The sequence below is a fragment of the Phyllopteryx taeniolatus genome, chromosome 4, assembly GCF_024500385.1.
Source record: "Phyllopteryx taeniolatus isolate TA_2022b chromosome 4, UOR_Ptae_1.2, whole genome shotgun sequence".
Lineage (NCBI taxonomy): Eukaryota > Metazoa > Chordata > Actinopteri > Syngnathiformes > Syngnathidae > Phyllopteryx > Phyllopteryx taeniolatus.
This window is the reverse complement of record NC_084505.1, coordinates 6,846,619-6,867,109: the sequence shown is the minus strand read 5'-3', so window position 1 is coordinate 6,867,109 and position 20,491 is coordinate 6,846,619. Positions and strand designations below refer to the sequence as shown.

Sequence of the window (20,491 nt, the reverse complement as noted above, 5' to 3'; positions counted from 1 at the left end):
AAAAGTGGGTGGCTTCAAATAAAAGGTGCTCTGTCCTGAGTTGTTTAACACATCTAGATGTAAATACCATGAAATAAAAGCTGGAATTCTGAACTTTTGTCTCATATTCATCTTTTGATCTGAAACCCAAATGGCTTCAGTATACAACAAAAACAAAGGATTGCCGTTCAAATACTTTTGGAGGGGGCTGTATAAGCAAATTGATTAATTTACCACACAAACCTGAGGTGAATTGAACTGGCGGATTTTGAGTCTTTGAATAATACATCTGCGGCACGGTGGACGACTGGTTAGAGCGTCTGCCTCACAGTTCTGAGGACCGGGGTTCAATCCCCGGCCCCGCCTGTGTGCAGTTTGCATGTTCTCCCTGTGCCTGCGTGGGTTTTCTCCAGGCACTCCAGTTTCCTCCCACATCCCAAAAACATGCGTGGTAGGTTAATTGACAACTCTAAATTGCCCATAGGTGTGAATGTGAGTGCAAATGGTTTATTTGTTTATACGGGCCCTGCGATTTGCTGGCAACCAGTTCAGGGTGTACCCCGCCTCCTGCCCGATGTTAGCTGGGATAGGCTCCAGCACTCCCGCTCTCCTCAATGTTCCATGTTGAAAGCCATCAGAGCTACTTAAAGCGCGAAACCTTTTCAATACTGCGGTCATCACTTTTACACCTGTTGCCAACAGCGAGCGCAATCTTGTTAAAAGTGAGTGAACACACAACTTAGTAAATCATGGAGTTAAATCCCACATTTTCTACATAAAAATTGCCTCAAAGGTCAAACAAACATCATCTGACAGTATCGACAACGTTCCTGTTTTTGTCAGGACGCCTTCAAAGAGTCATTAGAATTTCACTGTCATTTTGTTTAGTTTTATTGCCCAATGGTTACCTTGTAATTGTACTTCTATGAGGGTTAGAAATGTTAAAATGTTACTTAAAACACACTCGGTTGTTGATAAAGGTTTTATGATAACCACAGGTTGAGTCCAGAACTCATTCATTCCCTTTACATTAATTCTATGGAAAAATGTGTGGGGGGGGGGGGGGGGAATGCTGGATACAGTTACCTCCCGTTTTACGCGGGGGATACGTTCCAGACACAAACAAGTAAAAAAAAATTTTTTAAATTAAAACAAAAAAATCAGTGATACCAGAAATTATATTTTTTTTTTAATATAGTTTCACGCCTTCCAATCTAATTCATCCTAGATTTATTATCGTGTCTGTGTACATATTTGTACCTTTAAGAGGCGGGGCCTTGTATGGTGGCGTGTGAGTGTCCAGGTGAGAGCTGTGACCGACAGCAGCACCTGCGTGAGTGAGCTGTGTTTTACTGTTCTCCCGGTGGCCAGTAAACAGCTAAAAAGTGCAACGTGACTGTGGCTGTCCTTTCCCCACATGTGAGGGCATTACAGTAAATATACAGTAAAAACCCTTTTCAAAAATGTGACGTGATAAAGTGGTGGTTGGGAACACTACTGCACATTGTGCTGGCATGTCGATAATGTAATAAAACGATGAACAGACTTTTTCTTAATAGAAGATAACACCTAGTGCCCGTTTTAAATGAATTATGAATGAATCAGTTGGAATAGGCACCAGTTCACCTACGACAGACCCTAAGGACAAGCGTATGTGTGGTAACGGATGGATGAATTTCAGAGAGAATTTAAATCAATTCGTCCATCCATTTTCCGTACCACTTAGCCTCACTAGGGTCCCGGGCGTGCTGAACCCTATCCCAGCTAACTCTGGGCAAGAGGCGGGGTACACCCTGAACTGGTCCCCAGGAAATCACAGGGTACCTATAGATAAACCATTTGCACTCACATTGACACCTACGGACAATTTACAGTTCTCAATTAACCTAGCAATGCGTGTTTTTGGAATGTGGGAGGAAACCGGAGAACCCGGAGAAATGACAAACTGTACTGCTTGATGGAAAAGTGGCTTGTTTTTTCCCAGCTCTGCTTATTCATTTGAATTGTACATATGACTGTAGAGTGGTTGTCACTGTGAAGTCAGTCAGAACCTTCAAGTCTTCTTCCAGTTCCACTGCTCTCCTCTGGAGGGCCAACTTCTCCTAAAACAACACAAACAAAAGGGACTGAGCCACAAGACAGACAATCAATATCTGACACTAACGTTTTTGCTTCCATCAAATTAACAGCACCACAAACATATGCTTGTGCTGCACCAAGATCTCGTTGCAGTAGAGCAGACTTACAAATCTCTCCAGCTCCAACAGGGCAGGTCTCTCTGTGCTGCTATCTTGATTCTGTCACAGAGATTGTTACAAGTCGGGTAAAAGAATCACCACAAGTCAAACTTGGCACTCCCCCCCCATTATTCTATTATTTATTGGAATATTGCAAGAATTCTCAAATTGAAAGTTGGCTCCAAAACCGAACCGAAATAAAGTTGGGGCAAATATATTTTAGCAAAATCCTGGCTAAAACAACCAGATTTCATGCAAGAAGAGTGAAAAGCATGTTACAAATAACATTTTTATTATTATTATTATTATTATTACCCTGACTTAAGTGTAACCCAACTTTTTTTAGTTTTTCAAGTAAAGAGCTGTCGCTTGGTGTTTTTTTTTTTTCTGCTTTGTGTTGTGAGCTATTTTGCAATGGATGTCTGCTTATGATGAAGCAAAATGTTTCAATTTATGCTTGAATATGACCTTTCCATTAAATTATCCAGTATTCCCAGTTAATTCCCAGAAATTCCAATGGCAAGTTTCCAACTTGGAATACTTCCAAATTTTGCCATCTCAACAATCCATGGAAATGTAATAGAACCTTTCCAGAAATTTCCAGCCATTTGTAAGCCTACTGCTGCTGTCCAGGTTCAAACAGTCTAGTTAGCTAAACTTCTCTTTCCAAATGAAACGTCAAACCGGCCTGACCTGTCTGAGTCTCTCCAAGTCCACTTTATTTTGGCTCAGCAGCAGCTCCATCTCCTGCAGTTTGTCCTTCAGTGCCAGGTTCTGCTGCAGTACCTGGAAGTAGAGCTGGAGGGGAAATGTACAAATATACAAGAGTCCAGGCTCAGAATAAGTAGGTCCTGATGATGGTAAGAAGGTCCATGCATGTATAGTAGGTGGAAGTAACTAGCAAATCTGTTCACTTCTAGTTAAAATCCCTTTAATAACACTCCAGCGTTTCTTTTTTCGGAATGTCCCAAGATTCTGCGAGGGGAGGAGCTCAGACACGTACCATCCTATAGTCAGCATTCCCTAACCCGATCGCACTGCACAGAAACACAGAACAAAAATCACAACACAGATTACAACTGGCTTGCTTGTCTTTGGAATTAATAAATGAAATAAAAAAATTAAAAAAAAACTCTCATGGTAGGGAAGCAAGGCACAAATGAAAGTATTCACACAAAAAGTTGAGAGATCAACTGGATCTAGGTCCTGATACTTGGGACATGTACTAATTCTTCTTCAAAAACATTTGGAAGCATGATCAACTTGATAGAGAGTACTGACTTAATGCACTATTCCTGACCACTATTTAGACATGCAAGAAGCTCACATCACTCATGCAATGCTCTACTCCATATGATGTTATCGTGAAAACACAAATCAAAAGCCACATATCTGCAAGTACTGGCATCTAAAAATAAAACATTTTACAAACACACGAACAATATATTTTCTCTTATCACAGGAGATTATGCTAATATTATACAATAAGACAATGCATAACATATGAATCAGAATTTTTAGAACAAATAAAAAATAAAAAAACTCACGTGGAGGCGTTGCTATTGATTGGATCATCCAAATCCTCGTCGTCATTCTGAAACACAAACAGGTTGTCAGCGAAAAACCTAGGACAACTTTACTAACACTCGTTACTGACATTTTCCGATAAAAAAAAAAAAAAAAACAGGCCACATTTATGTTTAACCTGCTCTCACCTACACAGTTATCCAAGTATTTCAAACCAGTTGAAGGATGTAATGTTAGCTTACTGTGTGGTGATTACAGCTTGAGTGATGAATTCATTATCTGGTGGTGGAGCATTTTGTCAGCATTCAGCCTCATAGTGAAAGGTTCTGGGTCTGACCCAATCAGACCTTTCCGTGTGGAGTTTGCATGTTCTGTCTGCGCTTGCATGGGTTTTCCCCAGGCACTCCAGCTTCTTCCCACAATCCAAAAATATGCTTCATAAATTGGACTGAAGACGCGTCTGAATTGTGCATAGGTGTAAATGTTCCCTGTGATTCCCACTTTTCTACCACTTACCCTTATGGATGGATATTTGCCAAACATTTCTTTATGCATTTTTATAGTATGGGACCATGTAATAGATCCAAGAAAGTTTGTATTCATCACTGTGAAAACTCTTATATACAGACGAAAGTGGACCGAGCTTATCCTTGATTGATTGGGAGTTGAAAATATTTTTTTTTATAGATTACCACTGCCTATAGTATTGGAGTGGAACAACAGATTATAAACCCCAATTTTAAATTGTTAAGCACCTTTTTCAATTATAACTGTACAACAGAAGAGCACACTGATTGTAGCCTTAATAGGGTCCGACACACACACACGCGCACACACACAAAAAAGAAAGCATTTATGAAGAATAAATTAGTAACTGTACATCAAACACCCAAGGTGGCAGAATTGCACTTGAAACAAATCCATTGTTGATTGGCTGGAAGCTCTCAGCTTTTAGTGACTGCGTGAGCGTCTTTCTCACCTCCCCGCCCGGCTGAATGATGCCGGTGGAGCGCCTCTCTTTCCTCGCTCGCCTCCTGTCCTTCACTCCCAGACGCTTGTCTCCCTCGGGCTCTTCCTGTTTTACTGGATCTGTATCTGTAACACATTAGGAAGGCACTTAACCATACTGTAGTCTAATGGGTGTCAAGACATTGTTGAAGAATCACCAAAGTATCTAACACCACTGTGGAACACCTACAAAGAATATAGGAAGAATAACTAAAAAGCATGGCACGGTGGACAAATTGCCCGTAGGTGTGAATGTGAGTGCGAATGGTTGTTTGTTTATGTGTGCCATGCGATTGGCTGGCAACTAGTTCAGGGTGTACCCGCCTCTCGCCCGAAGATAGCTGGGATAGGCTCCAGCACGCCCGCGACCCTAGTGAGGATAAGGGGAACGGAAGATGAATGAATTAATGTTTTTAAAGCATCTGTACTGAAAACTAAAAAAGCTAGACAGTAGTTCGACATTTTATAAACATCCTTTCACAACACTCCTAATAGTCAGTATTTAAAACAGTAACTCCAAAATGATATTGGCATACAAAGCAAATAAAATATAGAAAAATATAAGAACAATTTTCACACAACAGTGCAACGAATGTAGGAAAATATAACAACAGTGCACTAGTTTGGAATCCTGAGTATTTCTGAAGATACAAAATACAAAATAAACAAACTGCCCCCTCTGGGATAATGAAGACACCTTGGATTGTAAACATTATTCTGTAGTTATGATGTTATTGTTAATGTTATTCTATTATTGCTCATTTCAAATGTATATCATCTGTAATAATATTACATTTTAACTAGTTTTGCCATTTTACCCCACCTGAATAATGATGACACAATTGATTGTTGCTTTTGTTGCAGTGGTTAACTGCAAATGCTACGTGTCCTACGCAGTGAGTGACAGGCTGTACTGATTGCGCTCGCATTTTTATGCTTCCCACATAATCACTGGGGTGGTACTTCTTCAAATCATTAAAGACAAGTGTTGCTCGTTTTTTAGGGCGCCAACATACCTTGCACATCGGCTAGTTAATAGCATTGATCCATGCCGCTTTGGAGACACCGCCACACAACCTGCAATAACAACTCGAGCAGCGGCCAGCCGCTTCCATTGCCGGTCAGCAGCACTGGTGAAGAATGGCCACAGACGAAACGGCGTGCTCCATGTGACGACAGCTAAAGGCTTCTTTATACTCGCGCGGGCGGTGACTGCACTGACGTCGCTGCGGCTATCCCGCGTGCAGTTTATCTTTATACTTGAGCGCAACCGACGCGCGCTGTTTTTTGTGCTGCAGTTCTCCACCAAGTCGGGGGTGTCGGCTGGTATTGGCCAGGACACCACAGAGCGGAGTTTCCTCTGCATTTTATGGCCAATTCCGGTAGCCGTTTTTACTTTCAAGGAACAATGCAACAACAATGCAGACTGTGAATCAGTGCCTGCTACAACAAATGGACCTAAATGACCAGATGTGTTTAATTATATTGCAAAATCAATAGCATAGGTGGTATGTGGAACCAAGGGGAAAACTGAATACATCATCACAGGATGTGACTAAAACAGACCAATCACGAGAGATTATTTCCGCGGCATCCTGTGCACGGCGACAATTTTTGCAAGCACGGGAGTATAAAGAGGCCTCAAGTTGAACCGAGAGTTTTGAGCCGGGGTCGGGCCAGCCAAGGAGGCGCGGTTTCGGTTTACTCCAAAAACTGGCAACCGGAAGTGAAGCAGGAAAAGGACGACTGATTGGCTGTTGTCACGCATATTCCTGCGGTGTTAGATCAAGGAAATACGCTCAGAGCTGATAACAGAGATCGAAGGGAAATTTTCCATGGTCTTTGATCTTGATCACTTAATTGCCCAGCCCTACTCTGATGAGAAATCTTATCCTGTTTATATTTAAATGACTGAACGTTAGAAACATCATGATATAAAACAATATTGATGGGTGGCACATATCCTCAGAAAAAAAAAAACTTTTTTTCATTCGTACCAATGTAGACAGTACAATGGGATAAATGTTAAGCTGAACAGAGAACATTGAGTAGGTCTGGTATGTCTCCAGAAACAAACTCACCCCTCTCAGCAGGTGTGAAAGAGATGATGGGGCTGACAGGCTGAATGTTACGAGGCAGGGGATCAGCAGCTTTAGAGACAGTCTTCTCAGCTTCCTTTAGGTCTGTTAGAGTCACACCCTGTAACAGATAAACCACAATTCACAGAAGCCTTTCAGTTGTTTCCTGGTAAATAGAAAAGGTGGCGATCACACACATTAGCGAGATGAGATGATAATTACAAAACCAGACATGCAAACACCAAAGGCGTTAAAAAGGTGGCAAAAAAAATTATTTAAAAAAACATTGTAGGGGGCGGTGGGGTCTAGGCGGATCCCCCGAGCTCCCGCATATAATTATTTTGATTTATAACATAAATTAAGCAATTTGGAAGACTCTGAAGAGTACAATAAGGCAAAATAAACAAATTTTCTTCACACAGAAAAACAGTTATTTACACCGCTCAAGTACATGTTGATGTACAAATTTAAGATTCTAATTAAATTTGCCTCATTTCTTTGCTTTTTTGTTTTGGTCTCCAATTTGAGCCAGGCCCATCTCCAACTTCACCTGGTGCCAAGCTGTGCCACATGAATAGTATCCTCCTCTTTAAGCACTCTCATTCTGGAAAAGAATTGACTAAAATGATTATCTGTTTCACTTAATTTTTCACTATTACCAACGCTAAAGGCTAATCCCAAATGCATCCGCCTGGAAATAATAAGTGCAATATTTTTCTGTTTTATTGGCCATTTCTGAATTTGAAGTTAGTTCATTCTGTCTTGTGACATAACCCCTAACATCGCTTAATAGATTTAACTTTTACTAAACTAATTAGATAATTAAAAAAAAAAAAAAAGATGGCTGCCGGGGTGCAGCCACACAGTTTGGCAGGTCCTGTGAGTTTGCTTAAAAAGTCATCCAAAGATCAAATAGGACCATGGATTATGCTATCAACGTATTCCTTTGCTGTTTGGATAACCCTCTATCTTCTGCTAAATTCAACATGTCCAAGAAAAAGGGACACTCTAACCTTGTATCCAGCCAGATGGAGTCAGCACATGCTATTCACAAGGGTGCTGGACTATGGCCATGCTAGGCCACCCCCAGGTGAGCAGGAACAGGCAAACCACTCCTGGGTGTTTTTAATCTCTTGCTGATACTTCTTTTGGCTGGTGATGTTGAACTAAACCCTGGGCCAGTGCTAGCTGGGCCTCCACCTCTGCTACCTGGGCCAACATCACTGCCAACTGGGCCTTTACCTCGAGCAGCCGGGCTAACACCAATGCTAGATCAGCTAACATCATTGCTAGCTAGGCCTCCACCTCTACCGGCTGGGCCTCCACCTCTGCTAGCTGGGCCTACACCACTGCCACCTGGGCCTCTACCACTGCCACCTGGGCCTCCGCCTCTGCCGGCCGGACTTCCGCCTCTGCCGGCCGGACTTCCGCCTCTGCCGGCCGGACTTCCGCCTCTGCCGGCCGGGCCTCCGCCTCTGCCGGCCGGGCCTCCGCCTCTGCCGGCCGGGCCTCCGCCTCTGCCGGCCGGGCCTCCGCCTCTGCCGGCCGGGCCTCCACCACTGCCGGCCGGGCCTCCACCACTGCCGGCCGGGCCTCCACCTCTGCCGGCCGGGCCTCCACCTCTGCCGGCTGGGCCTCCTCCACTGCCGGCTGGGCCTCCTCCACTGCCGGCTGGGCCTCCTCCACTGCTGGCTGATGCGGAAGCTGGCAGCGTAAAGCTATATGCAAACATTGGCAATAAAAGAAACAGGGGGCTGCCAAACCCCGCAATACTAAAGCACCGGAAATGCAGGGTGTTCCAAACCGTTAATAACTCTAAATTAATATGGGACTCAACACGTAAATGGACGATTTTAGATGTCTCGCCTTCAAAAAGATGACTCAGCATCATCCGATGGAAGGGCGCCTGAACCAAGGACGTGATCGGATGTGGTCGGGGACATGACAGGTGTTGGTCCAATGTTTTGTGTTGTGTCTTATTGTTTAGAAAATTATGTCTGGGAAAAACTCTCCTATTTTCAAATAAATGCAGGAGCGACGGGAGAGATTGGTTAGAGCGTGTTGAGAGACTGTGATCTGAACAATCTCCCATATGCCCTCCTCATGAGAAAAAGAAACCAGTGTCTTCATTCCTTTTGTGTCTATTTTTTATAATGTTGGGCAAGATAAATCCAACACAGCCAATACAAATATCTTGGTTTAATAATAGATTTACAGCTTTCCTTTAAAGCCCATATTGACAAATTGTGTAAAAATATTAAATTAAACCTCGCAAATTTTCGTGCAATTCGGAATGAAATGTCAACTGAAGCCGCAAAAATTTACTTACATTCAATGATTCTTAGTCACTTTAACTATTGCATAACCAGTTGGTCCCAGGCTGGTCAGAATGCAAAAAAAACATTGGAAGTTTTGTACAAACAAGTAATTAAAGTGATGGATAAAAAACCAAGGCACTATCATCACTGTGCAATTTTAAAAGAATACAGTCTTTTAAACTGGGACAGTCTTCACATATTTGCAGATTTAAATTTGATTATTAAAGTACTGCATGATTTGGCTCCAGCTCCTCTGGCTGAGTTCATCAGCCAAAGAAACAGCTCTGAGCGTGTCACTCGAGGCTCTTTCAGAGGTGACTGTCTCATTCCTCTGCGCAGGAGCACTTTCAGTAAGTCAGCCTGGTCAGTGAGGAGCCCTGGTGAGTGGAACTCAGTACCTGAGGAGGTTAAACTGCTTACAACATACAAGGCCTTCACAAAAAACTGAAAATGTGGCAAGTTAACACCTATAGCTGCCAACACGGAACAAGTATGTTATGATGTTTTTTTTTTTTTTTGCTATGATCAAATGATTTGTGGTTTTAGACTCTCTTAATAGTATAGTAAGTCTTTGATTATGTATCCTGTATTATATTGTCTTGTAGATGTATTTTACTGCTTTTTTACATCATGGCCAGGGGACTACAGATGAAAACTAGCCTTCTGGCTAATTCCGACTTTTTTAACCATGTGTATTTCATGTGTTTTATGAAATTGCATTGTCCCCTTTCAAATAAACTGATTTAAAAAAAAAAAATTAATACAAGATGTACTAGCGGATCAACTCTTGTCACCGATGTTACGTGTGCTTTGCGGTTCCGCTAGGACCACAACCAGGGCCATGGCCCGCAGCACCTCAATGCGAAGATACAAAAGACCAGTGTATCAAATACGACACGGGCTGATCTGATGAGCAAAAATGTTGCTTACACGTAAGAGTACAAATGGAGGATGTCTGCACCAGAGGAGGGTAGAGTAGACAAATATTGTACTCAAGTAAGAGTAGTTACTTGACAATAATGTGATTCAAGTAAAAAGTAGTCGTCTAAAAGATTACTTGAGTAAGAGCAAAAAAGTACACAGTGAAATAATTACTCAAGTACTGAGTTAACAGTGAGTAATTTCTATTTTTTTTTTCAACTACAGCATGAACATCAAAAAAAGGATAACAAAACAATGTTATTATTGATCTTATGTTGCTGTGTGTGTGTGTGTGTGTGTGTGTATGCACAGCCAAAACTACAACAAAATATCTGCAATTTTCTAAGTTATAAGTGGGCTGAAATATCCGTGTTTGGGCAGACAGTATCAGACATACACGCCAATACATGAAAGCTTTTGTTTTTGTTTGTCTAAAATGTAAACATGCCGTTGTCTAAATGTAAACATGCCGTTGCCTTCATGGTAACCTTCCCAACATGGCCGCCAGGTAGGCACGACAATCAGCCAGGCTGGCTTATCTAGTTTTAATACCTATGCCCGGGAAGCCCAATAGAAGACGTTGTGTGAGGTCATGTGACTTTCTTGTGTTGTTTGATTGGTGAACTAGATAAACGTCACTAGCGCTTAAATTGGATTGGCGCAAATAGTGCCCAATGCCGAAGTCGTAGTCTCGCGCACGAAATAGTTGGTAAGGAATAATTGATAAATAAAAGTAGCGAGCGACCTTCATATCATTGTAACGGAGTAAAAGTACCATTACTTCCTAAAAGCAGAAGCGGCGGAAGTGTTTTTTCTGGTCTTGTCAACTCCTGTGAGCAGGTCCCGAGCACACAGGCGAGCACACAGGCGAACCTCAGGCCAATGCACTCGCATATTCGTCCGCCGCGCAGTAATATTCACAATTACATCTGTGTATGGATGGTGGAATGGATCTTGCTGCCAGCGTTCAAGGAGTATGAAACAGCCTATGACGACAGCAACCCTCAGCCCAACCACAGGAAAAACTCAACGGATCTATATGAGTCACGCAAATGACTTATTTTTAGTTCAAAACGGCGAATTTCACCGAAAGGTGACTTATTTGCATGTATGCGAAAGAAAGTTTTCCTGGGAGCTGTCTACATCAAGAGAGTTAACTAAAATTTTGATTTTTACTAAGGACATAAATATAGCTTTCACTCAACCACAGCAGCAATTGTCTCACTACTACAGTAGTTCAGTAGTTATTAACTGATAAAGTAAGTTGCTTTCAATTCAATTAATCATCATGTCTGTTATTGTGGCAAGTGTCAAATTGTTCGCATGCACTAAGATCACTGTAGTAGTAAAATAAAAATAACTGTTCAATCCAATACAAAACAGAAGAACAGTGGTGAATGAAAAAAATAAGTGGGCCAGCAATTGTAATTATGTTAGAGTGTTTTATACACATGGCATGCAAAGAGATATCATGGTGGTGTAACTACAGAGCAGTGTGGCCTTACTTATTAGTTAAGGCAAAGGTTTAATTTGCTAGAGTGTGTCAAGGTGATTCAGATGTATGAGCACATCAGGTGAACGCATGGCAATGTATTCTGGGCTTTGAAAACAAATATTATGAAAACACAGGGATCGATAAATACTGCTGACACAAGTAGTACATTGAGCACATAGTCGCCAATGTATCACCGATCATCAGCTCATTTGCCAAATTTGATAACATTTGTTGACAGCCCTTGAGTGAGTGGGACATGCAAAAGTCACAAATGTGAAAAGTTTGCAGCATCCAATTGCTGCATTCCATCACATTCCAAACGTTACAAAAACTTTCAAGCTGAATAGAAAGGTGGAGACCTTAATGACATTCAACTGGCTACGAAAATGAACTTGGTTCAAATCCCCGCTGTATACCTGAGTCGAGCGGCGGGACTGGCGCAAGAGTCGAGAGCGAGCTTTCCTCTGAGACTCAGACTCCTCATCTCTGACTGGTGCCTGAAACCTGAAAAAAAATGAAAACAAAAGGACAATGCAACAAAGAGCAACACGTAAATAAACATTTTGGAAAGTTCCTTTTAGAACTCCCTCGATAATCAGTATGCAGTTGTGCGTTTCCTACTTGCGCCGCTCAGTAGTAGGTGTGTTGGGACTCTCAGACGTATTGTCCCTTGTATGAGGGGTGGGCTGAACTCTGGCAGTGCGAACACTCTTGTCCTGTTCCTTATCTTCCTCCCCACCTCTCTCGTCTGATTTCTAAATTGTGGAAATACAAATACAGATGTGCCTTGAGATACGAGTTTACTTTGTTCTGTGTCCATGCTCTTAACTCAAAATACTCTTATCTCAAATCACCATTGCCCATTGAAACAAATAGAAATACCATTAATCCGTTCCAGCCTCCCAGTCTCCCCTCCCCCATTTTTTTGTTTTTTAAAATCAGGAAAAATATAACTATATATATGTATATATATATACATATATATATGTATGTATATGTATATATATCCATCCATCCATCCATTCTCTACCGCTTATCCGGGTCGGGTCGCGGGGGCAGTAGCTTCAGCAGGGACGCCCAGACTACCCTCTCCCCAGCCACTTCATCCAGCTCTTCCGGGGGGATCCCGAGGCGTTCCCAGGCCAGCCGAAGGATGTAGTCTCTCCAGCGCGTCCTGGGTCGTCCCCGGGGTCTCCTCCCGGTGGGACATGCCCGGAACACCTCACCAGGGAGGCGTCCGGGAGGCATTAGAATCAGATGCCCCAGCCACCTCATCTGGCTCCTCTCAATGCGGAGGAGTAGCGGCTCTACTCTGAGATCCTCCCGGATGACCGAGCTTCTCACCCTATCTCTAAGGGAGAGCCCGGACACCCTGCGGAGGAAACTCATTTCGGCCGCTTGGATCCGGGATCTTGTTCTTTCGGTCACGACCCACAGCTCATGACCATAGGTGAGGGTAGGAACAAAGATCGACCGGTAAATTGAGAGCTTCGCCTTAGCTCTTTCTTTACCACAACGGACCGATACAAAGTCCGCATCACTGCAGACGCTGCACCGATCCGCCTGTCGATCTCCCGTTCCATTCTTCCCTCACTCGTGAACAAGACCCCAAGATACTTGAATTCCTCCACTTGGGGCAGGATCTCATCCCCGACCTGGAGATGGCATGCCACCCTTTCCCGACTGAGGACCATGGTCTCAGATTTGGAGGTGCTGATTCTCATCCCAGCCGCTTCACACTCGGCTGCGAACTGCTCCAATGAGAGTTGGAGGTCACGGCTTGATGAAGCCAACAGAACCACATCATCTGCAAAAAGCAGAGATGCAATACTGAGGCCACCAAACCGGACCCCCTCTACGCCTCGGCTGCGCCTAGAAATTCTGTCCATAAAAGTTATGAACAGAATCGGCGACAAAGGGCAGCCTTGGCGGAGTCCAACCCTCACCGGGAACGAGTCCGACTTACTACCGGATATGCGGACCAAACTCTGACTCCGGTCGTACAGGGACCGAACAGCCCGTATCAGGGGGTTCGGTACCCCATACTCCCGAAGCACTCTCCACAGGACTCCCCGAGGGACACGATCGAACGCCTTCTCCAAGTCCACAAAACACATGTAGATTGGTTGGGGCGAACTCCCATGCACCCTCGAGGACCCTGCCGAGGGTGTAGAGCTGGTCCACTGTTCCACGGCCAGGACGAAAACCACACTGCTCCTCCTGAATCTGAGATTCGACTTCCCGACGGACCCTCCTCTCCAGCACCCCTGAATAGACCTTACCAGGGAGGCTGAGAAGTGTGATCCCCCTGTAGTTGGAACACACCCTCCGGTCCCCCTTCTTAAAAAGGGGGACCACCACCCCAGTCTGCCAATCCAGAGGCACTGTCCCCGATGTCCACGCGATGTTGCAGAGGCGTGTCAACCAGGACAGCCCCACAACATCCAGAGCCTTTAGGAACTCCGGGCGAATCTCATCCACCCCCGGGGCCCTGCCACCGAGGAGCTTTTTAACTACCTCGGTGACCTCAAACCCAGAGATAGGAGAGCCTGCCTCAGAGAACCCACACTCTGCTTCCCCATGGGAAGGCGTGTCGGTGGAATTGAGGAGGTCTTCGAAGTATTCTCCTTACCGACTCACAACGTCCCGAGTCGAGGTCAGCAGCGCCCCATCCCCACTATACACAGTGTTGGTGGTGCACTGCTTTCCTCTCCTGAGACGTCGGATGGTGGACCAGAATTTCCTCGAAGCCGTCCGGAAGTCTTTCTCCATGGCCTCACCGAACTCCTCCCATGCCTGGGTTTTTGCTTCAGCGACCACCAGAGCTGCATTCCGCTTGGCCAGCCGGTACCCATCAGCTGCCTCAGGAGTCCCACAGGCCAAAAAGGCCCGATAGGACCCCTTCTTCAGCTTGACGGCATCCCTCACCGTTGGTGTCCACCAACGGGTTCGGGGATTGCCGCCACGACAGGCACCGACCACCTTACGGCCACAGCTCCGGTCGGCCGCCTCAGCAATGGAGGCGCGGAACATGGTCCACTCGGACTCGATGTCCCCCGCCTCCCCCGGAACATGAGCAAAGTTCTGTCGGAGGTGGGAGTTGAAACTCCTTCTGACAGGGGATTCTGTCAGATGTTCCCAGCAGACCCTCACAATACGTTTGGGCCTGCCACGTCGGACCGGCATTTTCCCCCACCATCGGAGCCAACTCACCACCAGGTGGTGATCAGTTGACAGCTCCGCCCCTCTCTTCACCCGAGTGTCCAAGACATGCGGCCGCAAGTCCGATGACACGACCACAAAGTCGATCATCGAACTGCGACCTAGGGTGTCCTGGTGCCAAGTGCACGTGTGGACACCCTTATGCTTGAACATGGTGTTCGTTATGGACAATCCGTGACGAGCACAGAAGTCCAATAACAGAACACCGCTTGGGTTCTGATCGGGGGGGGCCGTTCCTCCCAATCGCGCCCTTCCAGGTCTCACTGTCATTGCCCACGTGAGCATTGAAGTCCCCCAACAGAACAATGGAGTCCCCAGCGGGAGCGCTCTCCAGCACCCCCTCCAAGGACTCCAAAAAGGGTGGGTACTCTGAACTGCTGTTTGGTGCATAGGCACAAACAACAGTCAGGACCCGTCCCCCCACCCGAAGGCGGAGGGAGGCTACCCTCTCGTCCACCGGGGTGAACCCCAACGTACAGGCGCCGAGCCGGGGGGCAATAAGTATACCCACACCTGCTCGGCGCCTCTCACCATGGGCAACTCCAGAGTGGAAGAGAGTCCAACCCCTCTCGAGAGGACTGGTACCAGAGCCCCAGGTGTGTGTGGAGGCGAGTCCGACTATATCGAGTCGGAACTTCTCGACCTCACACACCAGCTCGGGCTCCTTCCCTGCCAGAGAGGTGACATTCCACGTCCCTAGAGCCAGCTTCTGTAGCCGGGGATCGGATCGCCAAGGTCCCCGCCTTCGGCCACCGCCCAGCTCACACTGCACCCGACCCCTATGGCCCCTCCCACAGGTGGTGAGCCCATGGGAAGGGGGACCCACGTTACCCTTTCGGGCTGTGCCCGGCCGGGCCCCATGGGTGCAGGCCCGGCCACCAGGCGCTCGCCTTCGAGCCCCACCACCAGGCCTGGCTCCAGTGGGGGGCCCCGGTGGCCCGCGTCCGGGCAAGGGAAAACGAAGTCCATTGTTTGCCGTCATCATTAGGGGTCTTTGAGCCGTGCTTTGTCTGGTCCCTCACCTCGGACCTGTTTGTCATGGGTGACCCTGCCAGGGGCATAAAGCCCCAGACAACTTAGCTCCTAGGATCACTGGGACACACAAACCCCTCCACCACGACAAGGTGACGGCTCAAGGAGGGGATGTGTGTGTATACGTGTGTGTGTGTATATATATATATATATATATATATATATATATATATATATATATATATATATATATATATATATATATATATATATATATATATATATACACACATACACATTTTTTTCTATGAAATCTTATCGCACTCTTTAATATTGTACATTACAAAACTACAGGGTGATAAAATAGAACAGACTTCTTTTGCTGTTCTAACACTCAATAAGTTGCTTTAATATATATATTTTTTTGTCAAAGAATATATGCCTGTGAGTAACGTTACATTAACTGTCTATATGTGTTGTTCTGCGTTCAAATACCGTTTCTTAAAGGGATCTAAAACCACAACTGTCGATGCTACTGTTAGCATGTCAATGTCATTTTGTGTTCATTTGGTCATTGTTTGTTAGCATTAAGCTAGCAGAATTTCCTACGGCAAAGCTGTCGTTATTTTACATACACAAGTTGCAATTTTCTTTTTTTCTGCTTAATTTGACCATACACTTCAACTGGGAGTGGCATTAAACAGCTTCAAACCTCTTTTTTCATGAAATGTTCACCATTTGTTAAAGTGGTGCTTATTGTGAAGTGAGCTGAATTGAGTTTACGTTTACTGCCACCGTAAAGCGCTTGTATCTCAAGTTTTCACTCACAAGTCAAAGCAAAAGTTTGTATCCTGAAAAAAATTGTAAATCGTGTCTCCCGTATCTCAAGGTACCACTGTACTACAAATTTCAATAGTAAACCATCAATCCAAATTGAGATTTTATCATGCTAGGTTTTAAAAAAAAAAAAAAAAAAGTGCATGCAAACTGTTGAAGTACAATTTCAGTGGGGGGAATTATAATTTGATTCCCTGCTGTACATGGAAACTTCATTTTCATTTACAGTCTAATTTGTTATGTTCTTTGATTATGGTAACAGAAAAATCAAAAACGTAAAAAACATCATATAAAAGTTGTAAAATGTACTATTTATTGGGTGAAGTATTAGATCCTGAAAATCTCAGCCAAAATTTGGGCTCCCATAGACTGGCTGGTGTCAATGGGTCCCACAGCTGTGCACAATCAACCAGTTATCAATACTTCTGATTTCAACTCGTTATGTGTATAAAGCACACTTGTTCCGATTCCATGTGGGTACATTTCATACAGAACAAAGACACAGGTAAAAGCCAAGGAAAGGGCAGCTTTGACCGCGTATGCGAAGTTTACATAAGTGTGAAGCTTTTTTTGTTGTTGTTTTTTTTGTTTGTTTGTTTTTATCTTGACAACACCCATCATTCATCAGAGGGTAGAGAAGTTAAATATAAATACTGTACCAATCATGAACCAATGTAATAATGAATCATGAACAATACATATTGCTTTTGAAAATGTGTGTAAATATATAGTGCTTAAGTTAAATACAGTTCTATAGCTTGTTACATATCTTGGCAATAACCAAACCATAGCTTTTTAAGTGCCCTGACATACTGGGGCTTTTTGATATATAGAATGAACCCACAGACTGTGCCTGTACTGTAAATCTCACCTTGTCAACTGGACTGGCTGCAGATGTGATCCCACTCTCTGTGTCTGGACTGGACACAGTGGAACTCTCTGGAGAAAGAAAACCAAATGTTGGTCGTAGGGCTGCAACGAGTACTAGAATGTTTCGGGTATTTCGAGTAGAAAAAAAATTAACAGGATTTTTTTTCTGCTTCGGGAATCCACTTATTTAACTCATTTACTTTCAGCCCTCCCCGTTTGATACTATTGGTATATAGCATGGCTGCCTGTTAATGGTAGGAAAGAATAAAATTGTGAATCAGACGGACTAGCGTTAATGGGGTTAGGTCATCAACGCGAGCGAAGGTGGCGGAAGCGGTCGCATACGTGTTTGATTCTAGGAGCGCGAAATAAATGGTGACTCCGCTAGTAGTTGGCAAGCTGCCGTTAAACACAACAAAAAAAGGAGAAGCTGGCGACTACATCAGAGAAGACAAATGCGAGAAAAGACAAAATTCCAAAAGTGTGGGATAATTTCAGAGTGACCAGAAAGGCGAACGGTGGTGACGTCTCTCAAGCAAGACACACAGAATGCAGTGGAAAAGCCAAGATGAACGTTGCGCAAATCACAGAGTTTAACGTTAATGCAACTTACTAGAATAACATTAGCCCTGCGGAGGGCTAAGGTTTCTATTAATTATGACTACCATGAATTTGTGTTTAGTTTATTACGATGGTGATAAGTAGAGTATGTGCGCGACTACAACGCGACTTCATTCAGGGTGTTTGTTTGTCAAGGATCCATTTTGCCAAGTGATTTAAGCACTGTGAGACACATGGCCAGTGTACGAGCACCGTATTTGCAAGTGCTACCTTTTGAGTCAAGTACTGTAGGTGAAAAAAATTATTGCGAGTTTGTCAAAACATTTATTAAATTAATCTTTGTGTTTCCTATCGACGTGTCTTCATTTTCATTTTAGTTTAGTTAGTCAGGTCTAAGCTCTTAAACGCACAGCCACAAACCTACTGTATTATGTTGTCACATCCTAAAACGCTAGTTGCCAAAGTGGAGTTGCACAACAGGCTCCTTATGCCTTTTTTAATGAATAATACTTTTTAATGAATAAGCTGTGTTTTAGATTTTCAATAGAAAATCTTCAATAGCTGCAGCCCTTGTTGTTTGAGGCTGAATACAGGCAATTATGGAAAATCTATTACTGGTAAATGTATGTATTTGCAACCAATTTATCGTCATAGCAGCTGGTTTACCGGGACTGCTCTCCTTGTCCTCGCTCAGCTCCAGGCCTCCCGAGACACCCCTCTCTTTAGACTGGTCCTGCAAGTTAAGCTTGTCTTTACTGCTCATCCTGCACACTGAGCTCCTGATGGCATGAAAGCAGAGGCAGAAATTAACATGCAGTGTTTCACTGGGTGTCATTGAATTTTGTGAACACAATGACATTTTTAAATAATAATAAAATATACGTCAGGGTGATGACTTACAGTCCCCTCCAAAAGTATTGGAACAGCAATTCCTTTGTTCTTGTATACTGAAGACATTTGGGTTTAAGATCAATTCCAGCTTTTATTTCATATTTAACACAAGGACAGAGCACCTTTTGTTTGAAGCCACCCACTTTTCAAGTGAGCAAAACTATTGGAACAGACATAAAATTAACTTAATGTGAATAACATTTAATATTTGGTGGCATAACCCTTACTTGCAGTAACTGCATCAACCCTGCGATCCAGTGACTTCACCAGACTGTTACATTCATCATTTGAAATGCTTTTCCAGGCCTTTACTGTAGCCTCTTTCAGTTCTTGTTTGTTTCTGGGGGTTTCTCCCTTCAGTCTCCTCTTCAGGAGGTAAAATGCATGCTCTATTGGCTTCATGTACGGTGATTGACTTGGCCAGTCTAAGACCTTCCACTTTTTCCCCCTGATGAAGTCTGCTGTGTTGGCAGTGTGTTTTGGGTCATTGTCTTGTTGTATGATTAAGTTTCTCCCAATTAGTTTGGATGCATTTTTCTGTAAATTGCCAAACAAAATGGTTTTGTAGACTTCAGAATTCATTCTGCTGCTACCATCATGAGTTACATCATCAATAAAGCTAGTGAGTCTGTTCCAGAAGCAGCCATGCAAGCCCAAGCCATGACTTACCGACACCATGCTTCACAGATGAGCTTGTGTTTTGGATCATAAGCAGATCCTTTCTTTCTCCATACTTTGGCCTTTTCATCACTTTGGTAGAGGTTAATCTTGGTCTCATCAGTCCATAAAACTTTTTTCCAAAACTTGTGTGGCTCATCTCTGTACTTCTTTGCAAAAATCCAATCTGTCCTTCCAATTTTTTTTGCTGATTAGTGGTTTGCATCTTGTCATATGGCCTGATATTTCTTATCTCAAAGTCTTCTTCGAACACTGGATTGTAATACCTTCACCCCTGCCCTGTGGAGGTTGGCACTGATGTCACTGACTGTTGTCTTTAGGTGTTTCTTCATAGCTCTCACAATGTTTCTGTCATCAACTGCTGTTGATACCCTTGGGCAACCTGTTTGATGTCTGTTTCTCAGTACACAAGTAGTTTCGTTCTTTTTCAGGACATTCCAAATGTTTGTATTGGCTATGCCCAATGTTTTTCCCTGTTCTTGCAACAACAAAATGGTTTGCTTTTCTCCCATAGACAGCTCTCTGGTCTTCATGTTTGCTTAACAGCAAATGCAGCTTTCACAGGTGAAACCCAAAGCCAAAAACAAGCACTAATGTTTAAGCAATCAATCTAAAAGGCAACACCTGAGCAACTAGAAACACCCATCAATCACATTCCAATAATTTTGCTCACTTGAAAAGTGGATGGCTTCAAAAAAAAAAGGTGCTCTGTCCTGAGTTGTTCAACACATCTATATGTAATTACCATGAAATCAAAACTGGAATTCTGACCTTTCCGTTCCAGTAGCTTTGGAGGGGACTGTATTCGAGGATATTGTCCAGCAATTTCACTTATGGATGTATTCACAGTGGCCATGAGAAGAGGCCTAAAACTTTAAATGTGTATTTTAAGATCAA

At 43.8% G+C, this 20,491-nt stretch overlaps 1 protein-coding gene across 1 annotated transcript in view; it reads right to left on the bottom strand.

Annotated features, from left to right (window-relative positions):
- ppp1r12c (protein phosphatase 1, regulatory subunit 12C) overlaps window positions 1–20,491 on the bottom strand; it is a 34,819-nt gene that overhangs the window by 2,119 nt on the left and 12,209 nt on the right. Inside the window, exons 9-19 of the mRNA XM_061772238.1 lie at window positions 18,692–18,804; window positions 17,466–17,533; window positions 12,185–12,318; window positions 11,980–12,067; window positions 6,833–6,950; window positions 4,723–4,838; window positions 3,764–3,810; window positions 3,220–3,253; window positions 2,910–3,014; window positions 2,226–2,276; window positions 2,031–2,081 (exon numbers count right to left, since the gene is read on the bottom strand). Coding sequence (XP_061628222.1) covers window positions 2,031–2,081; window positions 2,226–2,276; window positions 2,910–3,014; window positions 3,220–3,253; window positions 3,764–3,810; window positions 4,723–4,838; window positions 6,833–6,950; window positions 11,980–12,067; window positions 12,185–12,318; window positions 17,466–17,533; window positions 18,692–18,804 — 925 coding nt within the window. The remainder of the gene's footprint in view (window positions 1–2,030; window positions 2,082–2,225; window positions 2,277–2,909; window positions 3,015–3,219; window positions 3,254–3,763; window positions 3,811–4,722; window positions 4,839–6,832; window positions 6,951–11,979; window positions 12,068–12,184; window positions 12,319–17,465; window positions 17,534–18,691; window positions 18,805–20,491) is intronic.